At 28.4% G+C, this 20000-nt stretch overlaps 1 protein-coding gene across 1 annotated transcript in view; it reads left to right on the top strand.

Moving 5' to 3' along the window:
• Window positions 1–20000, top strand: part of LOC136083881 (TNF receptor-associated factor 6-like) — a 137308-nt gene that overhangs the window by 80423 nt on the left and 36885 nt on the right. The window contains exons 6-7 of the mRNA XM_065803797.1: window positions 4962–5036; window positions 5244–5321. Of these exons, the coding sequence (XP_065659869.1) occupies window positions 4962–5036; window positions 5244–5321 (153 nt within the window). The remainder of the gene's footprint in view (window positions 1–4961; window positions 5037–5243; window positions 5322–20000) is intronic.

Raw genomic sequence — 20000 nt, 5'->3', positions numbered from 1 at the left:
GCGTTCAGTATAGAATCGGTGCCCCAGACTGCTATATTATCGGCTATCTGCATTAAAGCAGGTGTTGATTTGCATGACATTAATTTATCAAGATCTACTATACACAGAAAAAGATACAGAATTATTAAAAATCTTGGTAAATATTATTCATATAAGTGATTAAGTTTATTTTTTTTATTATCTCTATTATTTTAAATGTATAATTTAACTGATTTAGGAGAAACACTACGACAGGATCTTGTTGATGTTTTAAAAGGAAAAAACTCATAGTTCATTTTGATGGGAAACTTGTTAGACAGCTGGAAGAAGAGAATGATGTGACAGTTAACTGTGAGAGAATTGCAGTTAGTGTAACTAGCCCAGATTTGGAATGTAGAGATGATTTTTTGCTTGGCATAGTGCAGGCAAAAATTTCAACTTGGTCCGAGCAGGCAAATTTAATCCTCAATTCCTTGGAATACTGTGATATTGTCGACATTATCATTTGTGTTTGCTGCGACAAAACTGCATCCAACACTGGAAAATATGCGGGAGCAGTTACAATCCTATCAACTATCCTTAATACAAGTTTTGTCTGGTGCATGTCTTGTCACTATATTATTGAAGTACATATTAAACATTTTTTGACTGCTCTGACTGGCGCCGAGACCAAGTCTCCGAGAAGAGAAATTTATGTGCCCTTACAGAAGGCTTGGTCAACATTTGTCGACAAGATAGACACATCATCAGACAATCTGGGTAAGTTTAACTGGACTTCTTTAGAGATTGGATCACCTGTCTTTGGTATAGCCGAGGCAGCATTAAAGTTTTGGGAAACTGCACTTTATGAAAATATTTTCAAAAGTGGAGACAAAAAAAATCTTTGTCAGAGGAGAAAACAAAAATCTTTTATTTACTACCTTGGTGGTCATGTTTCTGCTATAAAATTTCATCAGCCAGAAGCTTGCCATGCAGCAAGGTTTATGGCAGATGCAATTTATTTGCTTACATTGGAAATGACAAAGAACATCTCAAACATCATGAATGAAAAGGAGAAGAAGATGTTTGAAATAGTTTCTTTATATTTTTGATTAACATACTGTCCTTGGTTTTAAAAAAGCTCTCTTATTATTAAAGCACCAGTTAATGATTTAGCAGCATTCAAAGATGTGTTTGATTTAAGGAAAGAATATCCCGAGTTTTCTCAATCAATACTGAAAAGCATGCAAAATCATACCTGGTATTTAAGTTAGCAGCTTGTTGTAATGGCTTTAGTTGATGATGATGTTGAAAAAGATGAGAAGAAGAATTTACTCCAAAAACTGTTGCAGTTTCCTGTTCCTGAAGAATTCATGAAGGGTAAACCTAAAATGCCTGGAATCACATCGTCTACAACACTATCAAATTTAGTTGCTAATCAGAGCTGGATTTTATTTTGCCTAGCCAAGGTTACCCATGACCAGGTTAAGTTAGCTGCACAAGCAGACTTGAATGTTTTAGACAACTTTAAGTTTTTTGTTAAAAATATAGTAGTCACCAATGATTGTGCAGAAAGAAATATAAAACTGATCCAAGACTTTATTATGTCATACCAAAATGAAGATATGAAGCAGAATGTTTTGTTGGTTGCAAAAAACTACAGAAAAACGTTGAATAAAAATCTGACTAAAACCCAGCTAAATCAGATTTAAAGTGCTTGTAATATTTGTTGAACATTTCTTTTCACAATTCTTCAACACATGCAACATATATTTCACATAATTTTTAATATGATAAATGCTTAACAAAATTTTTTTCGAATATTTACAAGTTTTATCGTAAAAAATAGAAAAAAATCAAAAACAATCAAAAATTTGAAGTTTTTCACCAAGCGCTTATAACCGTTTATGATTAAAAATTCTGATATATTTGGTCATAATATACCTAATAATCAAGTTCTAGATTGCGCACATCTCTTTTTTCCGTAAAAAAAATTTTTTGGGACGCCCTAATATATATATATATATATATATATATATATATATATATATATATATATATATATATATATATATATATATATATATATATATATATATATATATATATATATATATATATATATATTTATCTGCGTCTGCCTATAATAACATTTTCAAAAAATGCGTACTATGCTTACAAGAAAACTTCGAAATTATTACTTATTTGTATAAAGAAAATTTACTAAATAAAAAAACTAAACAGATTTCTATTTTGAAGACATGAAAGTACGTCCTTTTTAAAAAAATTATAAAAAACAACAGGCCTACCTAAATTTATTCTTATTCTAAAGAATTCTTTTGATAAATATATTTTTAAAAGTTTTCAAACTTTCTTTATTCAAATAAAAAAATAAAGCTATATTTAATGTTAAATATGGTGGTAGAATTTAAGTTTTCCATGCTTTTCGCATGTTACCATTATTTGTTATTTTTATTATTATTATTAATTTTAGGCATAAATTACTAAGTAAACATATGAGTAAGAATACTAAATCTCACTTTATTAGCACTGAACTATTTACAAACTATCATGCATTTAAAACTTTTCTTTTGATGACGTTTGCTATTAAATTATTCTTTTTTGTAAAAAGTTTCAAACGTTTTTATAAAAAATTTAAAACGTTTATTTTGCGGTATAGTAGACAGTTATGCGGTTGACGACAACTTTTACAAGTTTTTTGTGATATCGATGCATGACCTCTAGTGCTTTTTTTAAACTTTGTAATGTTTAAATTTTTAATAATATTTATTACTTTGAAAATTATAAAAATTACAGCTAAATTGATTTTAACGCGACTTATTTCGAGAGTTGTTAATTGAAATAATTTTAATCTCGAACTGTATTAATGTCCATAAATGTGTGGAGCGGTGCTAAATCTGATTGAGTATTTCTAAATATTTTTTCAAATATGGTGACCATACTAGTTTATCATTTTTCAAGTGAGGTCTTACTAAAGCGATGTACGATGTTTTGCGCAAAATTTAATTTATTTTACCAAATGCATGTTTAATGAATATCAATATCGCACTAAAAAAGTGCATACAAAAAGCAAAAAAGTCTTAAGAATTAAAAATATAGCGTGTATTTAAAAAAAAAATAATAATATCAAAGTGTTTAGACATAATATATTTTAAGGGTTGGTTAATATGCTTAAAAAACGTTAGGCGGCAGAAGGAGGAAAACAGTTTTTTCTGAGTAATAAATAAAAATAGTAAATGGCTATGTTACTTTAATAAAAGAATTTTCGTTTTCAGTTTTTATTAAAAGGGCACTATATAAGTAATTACAAATACATTTGACAATAAGAAAACACCATCAATATTAAAAACAAATAATATTCCTTCCCAAAAATGAGCCTTCCCAAAGAGTTCTTGATAAGAGGTGGAGGAGGGGGTTGACGTGTTTGTTTATTGCCATTTAAGGTGGTAGACCACTAATAAAAAAATATCCTTCAAAAATTACATTTTAGAAATTATTTTTATATAAGTTAATAAAAATTTACATTTTAATGACAATTTTTTTTTCATTATTAAAAGGCTTAAGAAATTTGGTCCCGAAAACCCCAAAATAGGGTTATTTTGTTGCGGTGAATATCTCAAAAACTAGGTATGGTATCAACTTGAAATTTTTCAGACTTGCTTTTAATATAATGAAAAAGATCCTGAACCAAAACAAAAGAAAAACATTAAACAGTTTTTTTTAAATAAAAAAAAACCCTTCGATAACAAAAAAGGGGCATTTTTGACCATATTTGAACTTTAATATCTTTTTATCGAGTTATCATAATGCAATAAAAGTGGTAGGGGACATCCATACAACTAAAGGAACAACTCCTGAAAGTTTTATGAAAATCAGTTAAGAGAATCAAGAGATAATTACCGCAAAGTCGTAAATTTTAGAAAGAACTGAGAAAAACACATTAAAAAAAAACACATGAAAAAAAAAGTTTTTCTTTTGATTTGCGATTTAGTTTCAATTTTAACTCTTATCAACTTAATTAAATATTTGTTTATAGTAAATAAATAAAAAGTGACAATTGACAGGATGACAATATATTCATTTTTTTTTTTTTTGCAGAGCTACATTTGAATTGTAATTCTTATAAATTAAATAGATTTTTTTCAGCTCCAACGTTTGATGATTTATGTTGGTTTCCCCTGAAGACTCTGCGTTTCTTGCTATACCTTTTTTTATTTCTTTTATCTTTATTTTTCATTATTTTAGTCATTATTTAACCAAAGTATAGAAGACAGAAAATTAGCCGAAGAAAGTTGTGGTTGTTGTAAAGTAATTAGACATTTACTGAAGAAATCCGTTAAAAACCATGTAACACACTGCACCAAAAGCATTTAATAATAAACAAAAAGTAGTTTTAGAGTAGCAGTCACCACAAATGAAGTTTTTTTGTCTTAATATTAAGGTATTTTGTTCGATAACTTCCTTTTTTGCTACATAGCAACGAAATAAACAATCCGTTGCTACGGACAAATTTATGAAAATGTCTAAACCGCATTATTAAAAACTGATTTTTAATAGGGCTAGCTTTATTTTTATATAAAACTAATATGAAATACGTAATCTACGATAATTATATTACTTAAAAACTTTAAAATTGAAAAACTGATTTTTTCGCTTTTTAATAGTGGTCTACCACCTTAAGGCTTAGAAAAAACATTTTGCTAACTAAGATATTAACAAAAAAAAAAAAAAGAATCCTTATTGGCTATTATTTGTCGACTTTAATGTCTAAATTTTCCTACTAACTTTTAAATATAATTTTCGTTGGAAAGAAGGGGGGGTTGAGACTCCCATGACGCGTCTCATCGGGACGCCCTTATGATAATGATTACAATGATAATGTTAATGATGATGATAATGTTTATTGATGAATGTGTTAAAAGAAAAGTCAAGTTTAATAAAATCAAAATAAAAATTAAACTTTCTTGTAAATTTACATTTAGATTCATGAAGAAAATTGCGAATGTTTACCTCTTTGTTGTGTAAATCAATGTGGCATGAAAATTATGCGGAAAAAGGTTTAATTTAAAATTGAAATAGCTATTTTATATTAAAATTAATTTTTTTTACCGAAGTAAACACTTGACTCGTTAAAAACGTCTAAACAACGTCTATATTACGTTTAGACATCTTTAACACGTCTTTAATACGCCTTTTAAACGTCGTGTGTTTATTGAACATTAAATTTACTTGGGTAAAAACTTTATTTTTGAATTTTTTCATAGATGTCTTCCCATATTACTGATAGTTGCGCTAATACAATTATTCCATGTCAATATTTAAATATTGGATGCAAGTTGAAGGTAAGAAAATAAGTTTTGAAAAATTTAAAGTTTTTACAACTTGAAAATTAAAAATGTATAAAATTCTTAAATAATAACACGCAGGTATATATCATCATATACCATCAGTATATAAATCAGTTATATACCATCTATATATATTGATCCCTAACGACAACATTTTTTAAAAATAAATCAAAGTGATCAATAAGTTAAAGTTTTCATTAAAAATTCTTTGTTCAAAAACATTTTAAATTTCCAGTAATTAAGTTATCAGAATGTATGTACAGTCAACTAACTTTTATACATACCTTGATTTAGATATACATTGATAAAATTACTGGGAAAGCAGTATTTTATTAAAAAGATTTTTTAGCTAATGCAAGTTTCGAAAATTTGACACCAACTTTACTAGTACACAATTTGTTTTTACTCACTATTTTAACTTTAAATTAAAAAAGTCAAAATAAAAGATATTGTGAAACCACTTACAATAAAATAGAAAACTTCACTTTTTCTAAAGGATTAGCAGGTTAAAGACAAAGTGAACATAAACAGCACTTCCTTGCATAAAAAAAGTTAAAAATTAACTTTCAAAAAAGATTGCTTATTAAAGCAAAAATCTTTGCATATTATGTACATGGACGTGGTCTATCACTATAAAGTCATTAACTTTCATTTTGATTTAGTAAGTTTTAATACGATTCCATAACTAGAGACATCAAATTAAGTGGAAATTATCTATAAATATTATATTATTATGTTAAGCTTATTATTTAGAAAATACACATATGAAAACACACCTATAGAAAATACGCAGTACACAGTTTTCTTTAATACCATTTTCTTTTTTAATGAAACAAAAACACATTGAAAAATTTCAGACTATTTTTTTCAGCTTGATGTCTTTTCTGGCGTTAATAGATTTTGCAGTTCAGGACTGAAAAATTTCTCTTTTCTAGTGATTTTTTATTTGACAACCAAAAGTTTTTAAACCAGGTTAGTTTTAATTCAACAACAACAAAAAAGTCTCAGTAACAAGACATTTTTTATTACTGTTGGAACATTTTATCGGCAATTATTCATACAGCTCACTACCATTTATTACTGCTTGGTCTTAGTATACTAGCAATTATACTTTGTCTTAAAATATTTATTTTGTGATAAAAAACATCAGTTTGTTAACTAACAGTATGTGTGGCATTGGCGCAGTGGTTTGAGATCTGGCTAAGAACCAGTGTAGAAAGTACGTCACGAAGTATAACCATTGAAGTCCTTGAATTGATAGTGGAGAAAAAAATTGTTTAAATGTAGTTGTCATACTGTCCACTGTACTGCTTTTTGCTAATCTTCGGTTCGTTACAACTGTGAACTCCAGTATTACAACAACTTTTTTTCAGAAACTGGTGTATCATAACTCCTCTACAAATGTTCTTTGATAGTATTTATCAACCTTTTTTCTTGTTGAAAATGTTTTGTCACGTTGGCCATTAAAGGAAAGACCTGATAAATAATTATTATCAATATTCGAACTCTCAAGTTTAAGCTCTTCCATGGTTCGATACCTCTCCCTAGCAAATTTGTTATTATCAATCTCTGAAGATATATTCAATTCAGTGAATTAGCTTACGTTAAACATAACAGTGGCGTGAAGCAATACTCCAAATCTTTTGGTTATTTTGGTTTGTCTTTGAAAGTTTTTTTCGCATTTGCAAAAGAGTGAAGTCGAATATCAGTGATTATGCTTTCAGTCACTAGGTTTAATTTTCTCATCCTCATTAATTGCCTCATAATTTTTTAAAAACGCTGATGTTGATAAAGATACCATTAGTGTGCAATGAGCTAAACGCAGTAGATTTAGAACTAATAAAGGAATTATATTCTATTTTTTCAGCACGTACTTAGAGAATTATAGTTTTTTGCAAATTGAGAGATCCAATGCACGTTAGGTGATTATATTCTAATAAAAGAAATGTCTGTTTTTAATAGGAACCGTTGTTTTGTTTGGACATTCTATACTGGGCATTTTTGGCATTGTAAACTTTTTATGTTTTTAATTTACCTATATTTTAACTTTCAACATTATCTAATATATTATTTATGCATATATAAATTAGGCAACAATAGTTTTTCCAAACATTTGAGCCATCATTGTGTAACGACAAAAGTCAATTATCTGAAAAATGGGTATACCGCATTTGAAAATACACTCATCATATCAAGTCTGGAAATAAAATATTCTTTTATTTTTAGACTTGATATTCTTATAGTTCTTTTGATAAAAATGAATTTTGAAAAACTACAAATCAAAACCTTAAGAAGTTGAAATAAAAGCATTTGAATATATAACGTGCTGCTTTACAAAAGTAAATGATGATGATGTCACAAACAAAATGTGGAAAAAATCCTTGCTACCTTCAGTGTTTAATAATATTTATTTCATTTGAAGCATCCGTAGCAAATGTGGTGGTGATTCAAAAATTAGGCAGTCTTATGTAGTAGTAATAATAATTCAATCAAAAATTATACATTTCCTTGTTGTTTTCATTGGTGAAATTTTTAAAAGGAAATGTCATATCGATACTTTATGCCACAAAGTTTTAAAAAATGCTGAAGTATTGTAATAAGTAAGAAATTTTCAAAATAGATTTGCATTAATTCAACTTTTTTTACTCGCTTATTCAATGCAATGTAAACTATGCAAATATTGCATGAGGTAGTACTAAAAATAAAAAATTAGATCCACAGAAGTATCTACCACCATAAATAAACTTTAAAGACCGTTAAACTCATCCCAGACCTCTTTTATTGGAAATGAATGTTCTTAATATATATCAAGTAAATATTTTAAATAACTTTTGCCTCATGTACAATTTAAAAAAAATTTTATGCTTATATCCTTTCCAAGTTTATATGCAATGAAACCATAAAAAATTCGACCTAAGAAAATACAATCTTGTTTATAAACATTATTTTCATATAAATTTTGGAAGATCTCTTATATCATATGACGGAGCTTTTCTTTGGAACCTAATATTTTTTAAAAATTTTGGTTTTTTTTAAAGTTGGAATTTTCTTTTATTTAAAAATAAATTTAAAAAAGTAATTTTCCTGATTAATAATATATTCAAGTTCTTTTGAGCTTGATCCTTATTTTGATCCGTATTGTGTGATTCCTTAATTTAATATTAGAATTATTCGGATGTTTATATAATATTTAGGGATGTCCCGGATAAACTTTATACGGTATCCGTTATTTGGCCGGATAATAACATTAACTGGTTTTTTATAAAACTAATATTTCATGTTAACATTTTTTTTTTTTTTTTTTTTTTTTTTACAACAATCATTATTATACATTTCAAAAACAAATAATATTTACATGTCTCCAGTTTATATAAATGTCCACCACAAATATTTACAATATCTAAAGAGCGTTAACAATGCTGTTTAACGCATGCGCGTTTGACATTTTAACTCATGCGAATTAAAATAATAAATTCGTGGTTTATAATATAATGTGCTGGCTATTAACCCATGCATTTAAAAAATATACGCAAGTCCGTCGCACCACAGGGCTACTAGGGACTTGCTTGTCGTTGTCGTTGAAAATATATGTTATTTGTTGAAAATATATATCAACATATATTAGTAGTACTATGTAGTTGTAAGGAAACTCGCAGAAGACTAAGAAAAGTCTTTTCATCGAGAACCTTTAAAATACAAAATAAACTAAAAATTTAAAGAGTAAAGACACACATTAATTTTTTGAAGTCTACTGTTCAGAAAAAATTTAAATATGTATAGTTGCTAACATTTTTTATTTTTTTATTTTTTTATATTTTATGTTTTATTTCTTTTTTATTTATTTTTATAGCTTAAATTTCTCTTTTTACATTTTATTATATTAATTGTTCTTTTATATTTAATACATATCGATAAAATTGGTTTTGTTAATTATGAGATCTTTTAGTTTTTTTTTCAGGGCAATAAGATTATCCAATTTAGTAAGTTCTATATTTTGAGGTATTGTTTTGTTGTATAAATAGGGGCCACGGTATACAATTGAAAATCTCGAAAATTTTGTTTTTTTTATGGGCAATGTAAAGTTTCCGGTTCCTCGTGTGGTATATCTGTTGGCGTTGGTTTGAAAAAAGTTATTAGTAAAATGAGTTGGGACAAGTCCGAGCTTATATTTGCGCATAAATAAAACATTTTGGTAGATGTTAATTTGATAGATATTTAAAGCATTCAAGTTTTTAAGTAAAGGATCGGCATGAGTGAATTTATTTTTATTATAAATCAATCTTGATGCGTGTTTTTGGTGTGTATATAGAGAACTTAATTTAGATTTATTTGTACATCCCCAGGCAATATTAGCATATGTTAGATAACTTTGTATATAAGAAAAGTAGAGAACTTTCAGATTCTCCTGGGAAAGTATAGTTTTGACTTTGTAAAGTATGCCGATACTTTTTGATATTTTTGTATTTAATGTTTTTATATGGGGTTTCCAAGAAATCGTTTCGTCAATAATTATCCCAAGAATTTTAATAGTTTCAGTTCTTTCGATGTTTATGTTATCAATTTTTAGTAATGGTAGCATGCTTGGTATTTTGTTTTTTTGTTGGTTGGAATGAAACAAGATGTATTTTGTTTTTTCTTGATTTAAAGATAATTTATTTACTTTAAACCAAATGTTTAGACTCTCAAGGTCATCATTTGCAGATTCAAAGAGATTTTCAATTGATGCTGATGAATAAAATAAATTTGTGTCATCAGCAAACATTATTGCATCAAGTTTTTTTAGTGATTGTGGAAGATCGTTAATATAAATTAAAAATAAAAGAGGACCAAGAATGGAACCTTGAGGAACTCCGCATTTTATTTTTAGTAAATTAGAATACTTATTATCGTTCGAAATAACACATTGTTGTCTGTTGCACAGATAACTTTTAAACCAATCTAGGCTAGTATTTTTTATTCCGTATTTTTCCATTTTTTTTAGTAAGATATCATGATTAATTGTGTCAAATGCTTTGGATAGGTCTATAAAAGTTCCTAATACAAATTGCTTTTTATTAAAAGAATCACTTATGCTATTAACTAAATCTAAAATTGCATGTTCTGTTGAGTGCTGTGCTTGAAAGCCGAATTGTTTTTTATTTAAGAACTTGTTTTGAATTAGGTATTCATATAATCTATTATAGATTATTCTTTTAAGTATTTTAGAAAAGGTTGGAAGTATTGAGATTGGTCTGTAATTGTTTATTAGAAATGTTTCACCGGTTTTAAAAATAGGTACAATTTTAGCTACTTTTAATTTATCTGGTACAGTTCCTGTTATAATTGATGATTTAAATATTTCGAAAATAGGTTTGCGTATCTCCGAAAAGACATTGACGACGATATTACTGCAAATGTCATCTATACCTGGGGACTTGTTTGTTTTAAGAGAGTTTATTGCATTTTCGAGTTCATCAATTTTTAGTTCTTTAAATATTAATTCGTTGTTGACACTAGTTAGATAAGTTTCAAATGAGTTGTTTGGACAATTGACTTTTGAAGCTAGATTTGGGCCTATGTTGACAAAAAAACTATTAAATTTTTCTGAAATTGCATTATTATTGTCATACTCTTTATTATCTATGACAATTTGAGCAGGTAAACTATTTATTTTGCAGGTTTTTATCCCAATTATTTCTTTCATGATATCCCAAGTTTTCTTAATATCACCATTTGTGTTTTTTATTTTATTTGAGTAATAGTTTTTCTTTGAATTTTTTTTAATTTTTTCAAACAAGTTTTTATACTGTTTGTAAACATTTAGGTTTGCCTCATTTCTATTTTTTAAGTATTTAATATAAAGTTTTTGTTTTTTTTTGAGGATTTTTTAATACCTTTGGTGATCCATGGACATTTTAAATGTTTTTCTTTTATTAATTTTACTTTAATTGGGAAGTGCATATTATAGCTTTTTAGGAAAATTTTTTCGAAGTTATTATAAGCAGAGTTAGTGTGCCCAAGATTGCATTCATGGTATACCTTATCCCACTCTTCTGCCGACAGTGAGTCTTTAAATTGTTGAATAGCAAATTTGTTGATTTTTCTTTTATAAGTTTTAATTTTACAACTATTATTAGATTTTATATCTTGCGTCAAGGAGAAGAAAATAGGAAAATGATCAGATGTATCTGCCTTTATTATTCCTGCCTTTAGAGAAGTATCAAACAATGAATTAGTTAATATATTGTCTATTGCAGTGATTGAAGTTGGAGTTACTCGAGTTGGCTTGTTAATAATTGGGAAGATGTAATGTTGAAGCATTTCGTCAAAAAAAAGTTTAGAATTGGCATGTTTATCATATTGTAAACAATCTATGTTTATGTCTCCAATACAGAATATTTTTTTTTGCTCATTGTTGTTTTTTATAAAAAATTTTTTAAATGATTGGAAAATTTAAATAAATCACCTTCAGGTGGCCGGTAACATGTGGAGACCAGTATGTTTTTTGATTTGTTGCTAGTTATTTCAATTGTAAAAACCTCACTATCGGCATCTGAGATCGAAAGGTCATCTCTAATTTTGGTAACTTGATCATTCCTAATATAAGTTATAATTCCACCTCCCCTTTTGTTAGTTTTTCTTTCAGATGATAATAATTTGTAGTTAGGAATTTTTAAACTTGAATTTATTCTGCATGATTCGTCAGAACACCACGTTTCTGTTAGGCATATCATACTGAATAGATAATCGCATTCGATAAGAAAATGTTTTAGCTTATCCATGTTGCTATTTATACTTCTTATGTTAATGTGTATTACAGTAAAAATACTCTTTAACGTTTTTAGTTCACTTTTAAAAGTTTTTATTTCAAAAAAGGACGAACTAAAATTGTTTTCGTTAAAAAAATGCAAATTAGCGTCAGAAATATCATTAAGTAAAACATTTGCTGAATTGAAAACATTAAAGTGTAATTTTTCAAAATCTATTGTTAAGTTAGTCATTAATTAAAATCGTTAAAATAGCGCTTCGCTTAATAAAACTTCGCGCGTTTACTTTCTAAAATCTCTGCAATAAATTTTATCAAATTTAATAACTGCAAATTTACCTTCGTTTCGTAATCGTTTAACTTCTTCCCAAAGCTTCTTTCTTTCTAACATCGTTTCTTTTGCATAATCTTCATTAATATAAATACCGGTTCCTTTAAGTTTATTTACTGAGCTTAATATTTTATTTTTATCATGATAATTCAAAAGCTTTAAAACGATTGATCTTGGTGTTTTATTATCTTTAACTGCACCGACTCGGTGCGCTCGTTCCACAACTACTTCACTTAATATATTTAGCTTTGTTTTAAAGATGTCTTTTACAGCCTTCTCACAATCACTCCAGTTTTCTTCAGGGTTTTCTTTTATGCCATCGATACGTAAGTTATTACGTCTCGAGCGATTCTCTAAGTCAATAGATTTTTTTTAACATCAAAATTTCATTATCATATTTTGTTTTTATATGAATAAGTTCATCATTAGCTTTTTCTTCTTGGAAATTTAAGCTGACTTTTATTTCTTCAACTTCATTTTCAACTCTTAAATATTTAACTTGTTATTGTTTATTTCAGCGTCCATTTTGTCTAACCTTGCTGTTATTATTTTGAAATTCGAACTTATTATTGTAGTGAAGTTTTTTTCATGATCTTTAAGTAATCTCTCCGTTTCTGCTAGTATACTTCTTTTTTGTTCTTCTAGTTTGCTTGTGATAATTTTTTCTATATTTTTAATATTTATTTCCATTTTTATTGTAAATAAAGTTATGCTCAAAAAAAGAATACGTCTTACTCGTCTTGTGCCGCAAACGCAAAAAAAAAAAGAAAAAAAAACATCATTTGTAAATTGACATAACATCATTTGTAAATTGAAAGAAACCTAGAAATGTTAAATTCTTAAATAATCTAATCTTAATGGTTTCTTTATAATATTGTTATTATTATGGAAAAGTGGTCCACAACGGACCCCAAAGGGGAGATAGGTCCCTATAAAATCTCTTGCTTGGACATATTACAAATTTGACTTTAGAATACTGTTCAGCTGACCATAAACATTTAAATAAACCATTGGAAAAATATTTTTTTTTTTGTTAATTTTTGGCAAAAAGAATATGTAAAACTACAACTTTTTAAATTTTATTGAGCTAAGTTTTTTTTAGTTTAACTATAGTTAAAACTGTTGTCAATTTTTCTCTATTCAGAGAGTTAATTTTTAATGTAAATAATGAACAAAAGATTATGTATCATCAACAAATAAGTTAGGTAATTTTTGGTTAATAATCAGGTTTTATTCAGAAATTAAAATAAGGGCCCATTATAGGATGCTTCCACAGAAAATGGACTCCTAGCATTTCTTTGTTCAACGGTCGTTTCTTAACATAAGGCATAGTTACGCCTTTAGTTTTCTGAAGTTAAATTGTGGATAGATTAAATTTCCTAAAAAGTTTTATGTAACTTTTGGTTGGATTTTAAAAAGAGACCTGCTTTTGGTCACTCCCCTAATATTAATAAAATACTTCTAAAATTGTATATGCGCAATAAATACATTGGTTTATCACTCATTTATATTTCTTTTACGTCAATGTTGAGAAACTAACATATTTAGCTTTGATTGCTTTTCCTCACAAATAATGAAAACAATCTTCCGAAAATACAGAGGATGCTGGTGGTGCTAGTATCTTAAATGCTAACTATTTTAGCAGTGGAAACTTCTCTTCATGTTTCTAATAATTTAAAACTTTAGTCATTATTTTTTTCTATAATCGAGTGACTGAAGAAAACATCATCTCCATGAACAGCTTTTAAAAAGGAGACTTGATCAGATTTTAATTCGTTTTGAACTTCTTTGTGCGGCTGAAGAATATACAAATTACAATAAATATTTTTGCGTGATTATGCAGCCGAGTTGTACAAAATGACTTCTGACCATATTTATTACGCCCCTGCTTATCTGATTTCCACATGCAATGCATATTGCTCTGAAATCACAGCTATCATTAATTTTTAAAGGTTTTTAAACAAGGTTTGCCATTTTGAAGGATTGTCACGAAAATATTTTGTCATTATATGATATATATTTTAGGATTTATCCGGATGTCCACTCAGATAATTTTTAAATATCCGGGTATTCGATATCCGGCCGAATAATGAAAAAGTGTTATCATGGATACCCCTAATAACATTTACACGAAAAGTGTTTTATATTTGAAATTTGAGTTTTTAATTATTGCCGTTTAACGGTATTCTTTTATTAACGGTAATGTTGTTAACAGTACGCTATTCAATTCAATAAATATTTGGGTATTTGCACACAGCATTTTTAAGCCTAAGTTTAGCGCAAGTTTGAAGTAAGTTCAAAATTTACTAATTTTGTATTCACAAAACTTGCTTAGCAACTTAATACAAAATTTAAGGTTTATTTTTTGTAAGTTCAACTCTCAAATTTTTCACAAAACATCTTCAGAAAATGCTCAGCCTGATTTAAGCAAAAAAAGTTATGTTTAGTAGAAGGTACCTTATCCTTGGCGTAACTTAAAAATATTTGCGCAGCTCGTGCATACTGATGTTTTTTCTTAAAATTTGTGATGATATTTTTTATAATTTGTGATAAAAATAGTGTATATGTTTCTATAAGTTATTGTTTAGTTAATAGACTAAAGGGGAGATACCTTGATCCTTGATCCTTTATATGGTTTACGGTTAGTTACTTGAAAACCCTTGCAGACAGCAAAACTATTTTCAGTATTTTTAAAAGAATATTTATTTCTTTATTCAAATCAACAAGTTAATTTGGTCCAAATAGTTTTTAGTAAGCTAAAAATCAACTTTATAACATCACCTACACGGTACCCCATATATGGGGTACCTTGATCTGCACTATGGGGCACTTTGATCTTATATACAGTTTTTTACAAAATCAATAAAAAATTGGCAATAAAGCATAATTAAAAACATAGCTCTTCAAATTTCTGCCAAGAGATTCACAATTAAAGTTTAGTGAACAAGTTTCTTCATTAGAATTTTTAAGAAACGTTTGCAAAAACTGAAAATCAAAATCGAAAATTATATGTTGACTGACACAAGACCGACAAAGAAATCACGACCGACACCATGCTGCACTGGATCGGGAAGCTTGCAGACGATATCATCTCTGATAAACTGATACAATTGCTTACTGACAGTGATGAATTTATACGATTTTATATTTTCTCTTTTCAAAAATTTTAGCATTAGCTCATTTTCTTCTTTACAGATTTGTCCAACATAATGAATAGTTTTCTTTTTTTTTATCAAATTTAACAAGAACAAAATCCTTCCCATTTAGTGCATCAAAGTCAAAGTTCAGGTCTGATAATTCAACTACCTATTTAGAAGATATCATTTCAAGATCATTTTCACCGTCATAACTTTCAAGCAGTGGTAGGCGATGAATATTATCAGAACCATCGGAAAGTTCTATTTATTCATCGTCTTTAACTGCTGCGCTTGTAGCATTTTTTTCTTATTACTTTTTATCTTTCAAAGTCTCAACTCTTCCTCAAACTCATCATCGAATTCTTTAAACTGAAGTCTTGTAGCAGCATGTTTTGTTTTAGGTTTTCTGGTGGTCTTTTTTGGATCTTTCTGAACCATGGTAACTTTTTTTTTTCTGTTTTTTTTTTTTTTTGCCAAACAAATCTTATTTCGAACAGGAATGTTTGTTGAAACTCTTGTTTTTTGTTGCCTTTAGAAAGGGTCTCAGAAATTTTGGTGTTATGATATTCGGGGTTGCTGTTACGGCAACAGATGGTCCTGCTACAGCAACAGAGGGTCCTGCTAATTCAGAAGAGTTTTGCTCATCAAAGCCAGCCATTGCCTTCAGATTTCCATCGGGTTTAGATATAATAGTTTCTGCAATATCTGCAATATTTTTTGGATGTTCAATAGTAGGAGTGGGTGCTTGACGATCGGTCACTGATGCTGGCAGATATTCGTCATGTGTGAAAATGTCCGGATTGAATGGTTCGATCCCGGCAACCTTAAATCCAGATTCAATGTTTGATTTAGTAAATGCTTTACCGTATGCTTCACACTCAATCGGAACAATCAGAACGTTTTCTTTCGCCAAGTCGAGGGCTACCACAGATATATGACTCTCTTGGTTGTCTAGCACAAGAAGAACTTGAGAATCTTTCGAACAGTGCGAATGTTTGATAAAATCTTTCAACCACTCGACAAAGACATCTGATGTCATACAACCAGATGGATTAGCAAATCCAACGCAACTTAGTGGGCTATCTTTAATCATAAAATCTTGAAACTTCACCCTCGGTTAAACGAACAGAGGTGGTATCGAAATGCCGATCGCATTTACAGCAAAGCAAGCTGTCACGAAAGTTCCTCTTTCTGCCGAAGTTATGCTACCTACTTGTTTGACATCTTTACTAGAAATAACTTTAACAGGCTTATGTACGGTTGTTAGTCTTGTTTAATCCACATTGTAAACGCTTTTTCAACCAAACTGATCAAGCTCTCGCACTTCCCGGAGATTCCGTAAAAATTCACTAACGATAAATCTGTTGAAAGCTGTTTCTCTTACTAAGCTGGTGGATTCTGATGCTCGTAAAGATACTTTCGGTTATCTTTTTATAAAGTTCAATAACCAATCGATGCCTCCCATTTTGTTTTTAATCCATGAATCCGTAAAAACTTTATTATTAGTAACAGCCATTTCATTTGCTACTTGGCGAGTTGTTTTTGCTGAAAGGCCATAGTTCATCTTCGAAGCTTGAAACAAATAATTTGATAAGCAGACTTTTTCTTCTGCGAAGACCTATCGTGTATTAAATCTCGGTTTAAATGTAACACCTGGACTAAGTCTTTGCATTTTAACGTATCTTTTCAATGTCATACGATTGATACTAAACTCTCGAGCAACTTCATTGTTAGTCCTGTTTTATAACTTCATTGTTAGGCTGCTCTCATTGTTTCGGGAGGTACCATTCCTCTATCTGACTTCCAAATTCTATTTCTAATCATATTTAGTCAACTCCAAATCTGAAATTTTGAAAAAAAATCATAAATTTTTTTCGAATTTGATAAAATAATTGAATTGTGACGAACAAAGATATATTCTTTGTTCGTCACAAAAATGACAGTAACATAACAAAAGAACATAAGTGATAATACAAATTTAGTCAATCAATCAATGAACCAGCATTAATTAACTAAACATGAAAAAAAAAAAAAAAAAAGTAAAACTAAATGAACGAGTAACAGTGACATAAATTTAGCAGGTATTTACAAATATAGACGCTAAGAATAAATTGACCAAGCGTCTGCTACGCACAGGTATCGAATCCCAACACCAAGCGTCCATAACTGCTCAATAGCCCGATCTTTTTCTTCAATGAGAACGGCATGGAAAACGTAGGACAAAAAATGACTTTCGTTTGCAATCATCTTACTTAAATGTTTGACCTTTCGTATTGACAATTTCAAATCCAACGCCAGCTGATTCATTTTTATGTCTATCAAAAATTCAATAATATTAAATCGAGTATTATTACTATATCTCGATAAAATAATTTACTTTTTTATTTTTTATTATTAATTTTATTTATCTAGCAAATGGAAATATTTTTTCTTTATGAATGAATGCATTTCAATAGTTATTCTAATGTAATTAAATACAACAAATTATACGTATCATAACTTTAGTATGGGCCACTTTGATTCTCAGATCAACCAGCCCCGTGTAAGAAAGATCAAGGAACCCCTATAGGTATACATCATGTAATAATGGCTGTATCTCGCCGATAAATAACACTCAACGGCGAAATCATACCATAAAATAAAGGTCGATAAAATACCTTGTGACTGCAGTTGATATTTTACAAATATTTAACATAGTGATAAAAATATATGAATAATTCTCATGTTTATCAAATTTACCTTTTATCGTGAAAATTAAACCTTTATTTCTAAAAATTCGTAAAATCGATTTTTTGACAAAACAACAACGAAAAAAAAGAGCTAGAAATATACGGTGATAGTATCTTAAGACGTCACGCAGATATAATTATAAACAGATGATGTAGCGCTAAGAGATCAAGCTGCCCTACAGATCAAAGAGCCTCCAACTCCCCTACTACTTTTTGTTAAAGTTCAATAGAAAGTAGTTTTTTAATTTATGATTACTTCCGTATAGGAAGTAGTTAAGATTTAAGTTATTACAGCAAAAGAAATCCGTTTGAAATTTTTTTTTATTCATTTATTTACCTAAAAATTAAAAAAATTACAGACTTATTTATAAATTTACAATACTAGGATTGGCGCCACTCGCACAGTTAAAATCTAGTCATTGGAGTGATACCTAAATAAAATAAACAAATAAAGCAAAAATTAGTAAAACAGATAGCGACCAAAAGAAATTAAAGCAAAATTAAAAGAAGAACAATAATATTTAAAAAAGCACGACAAATAAAACAAAAAAGGAAAAAAGTGAATTAACTTACATGAGAAATAATGAAAGAATGAGATAACACAACATCTGACGATCAGAATGATGATAAAAAAAAAAAAAGAAAACAAAAGAATATTTTTAAATATGATGAGACAAAAAAAAAGAATAACTTGAATAATAGCAACAAACATAAAAAGCAACAATAGTTAAAATAAAAGGCAAAAGACTACAAAAAAAATATTCGTCAACATAAATACTATGCAAATGTTCACGTCAATATAAATTATGCACAAAAAACATAGAAAATCGCGAAAATGTAAAATGAACACATAATCAGACGGCATTGTAAACAATACACAAAAATACACGATAAGCAATTCAAATAACATAAATGAATAAAACTTAAAAAATATTGTTTTTGTTTTCTTTTAATACCGTAGCGTGGAGAAATAGAGCACTTCACGGGGTAATCGCGCACCCGTTAACATATTCATTTTAAAAGACAAGTAAAACATTTATTAATAATGCTTAGTTCACTTTCAAGCTAAAAATACATAAAGTAACTTGTTAAATACAGTTCTTTTGGAAGGAAATAAATAACCAATAACAAGTTAATTATATCACGGTGTAGATTCATAGAATACCGTAAAAACTATTAACTGGAAACACTAAGGGTAAGCATTTGTAGTTAAAACTTTCTTAGAATTTTAAATTTTTTTCTAGTATACCATTCATATATTGCAGTAAACTCGTATAAGTTTTCAAGTCTTATAAATAAATTGTTCATAAAATATATGTGTTTAAAGAAAGGTCGGGTAATTGAGTACCTTTTAAAAATACTGGTTTTTATTCTTATAATATTTTCAATAATAAAAATAATACTTAAAGATACAAATAATTTGAGTTTTTTAGCTCATATTTTTCACTTTTTTATAACAGATTTGTGGAAATGGTGAGAAACTATATAAAATTAACTCAAAAACAGTCAAAAACTTACACTGATAGTGAACTTAAAAGAGCTATCCAACTTGTTAATGATGGAGAACCTTGTAAACATGTGACAAGGCTACTAAACATACCACAAAGAACTTTAAGGTGTCATATTAGTGGTTTACGCAAAAGTAGTGTGGTTGGTCGAAAGAGTTCATTGCAACCAGACGAGGAGATGTCAATTGCACAATACATTGCAATTTTCAGTGATTTTCGCTAT

This window comes from Hydra vulgaris, chromosome 08, assembly GCF_038396675.1.
Source record: "Hydra vulgaris chromosome 08, alternate assembly HydraT2T_AEP".
In the NCBI taxonomy this organism is placed as follows: Eukaryota; Metazoa; Cnidaria; class Hydrozoa; order Anthoathecata; family Hydridae; genus Hydra; species Hydra vulgaris.
Note: the sequence above shows the minus strand (reverse complement) of the source record. Positions and strands in the feature narration are given on the sequence as shown.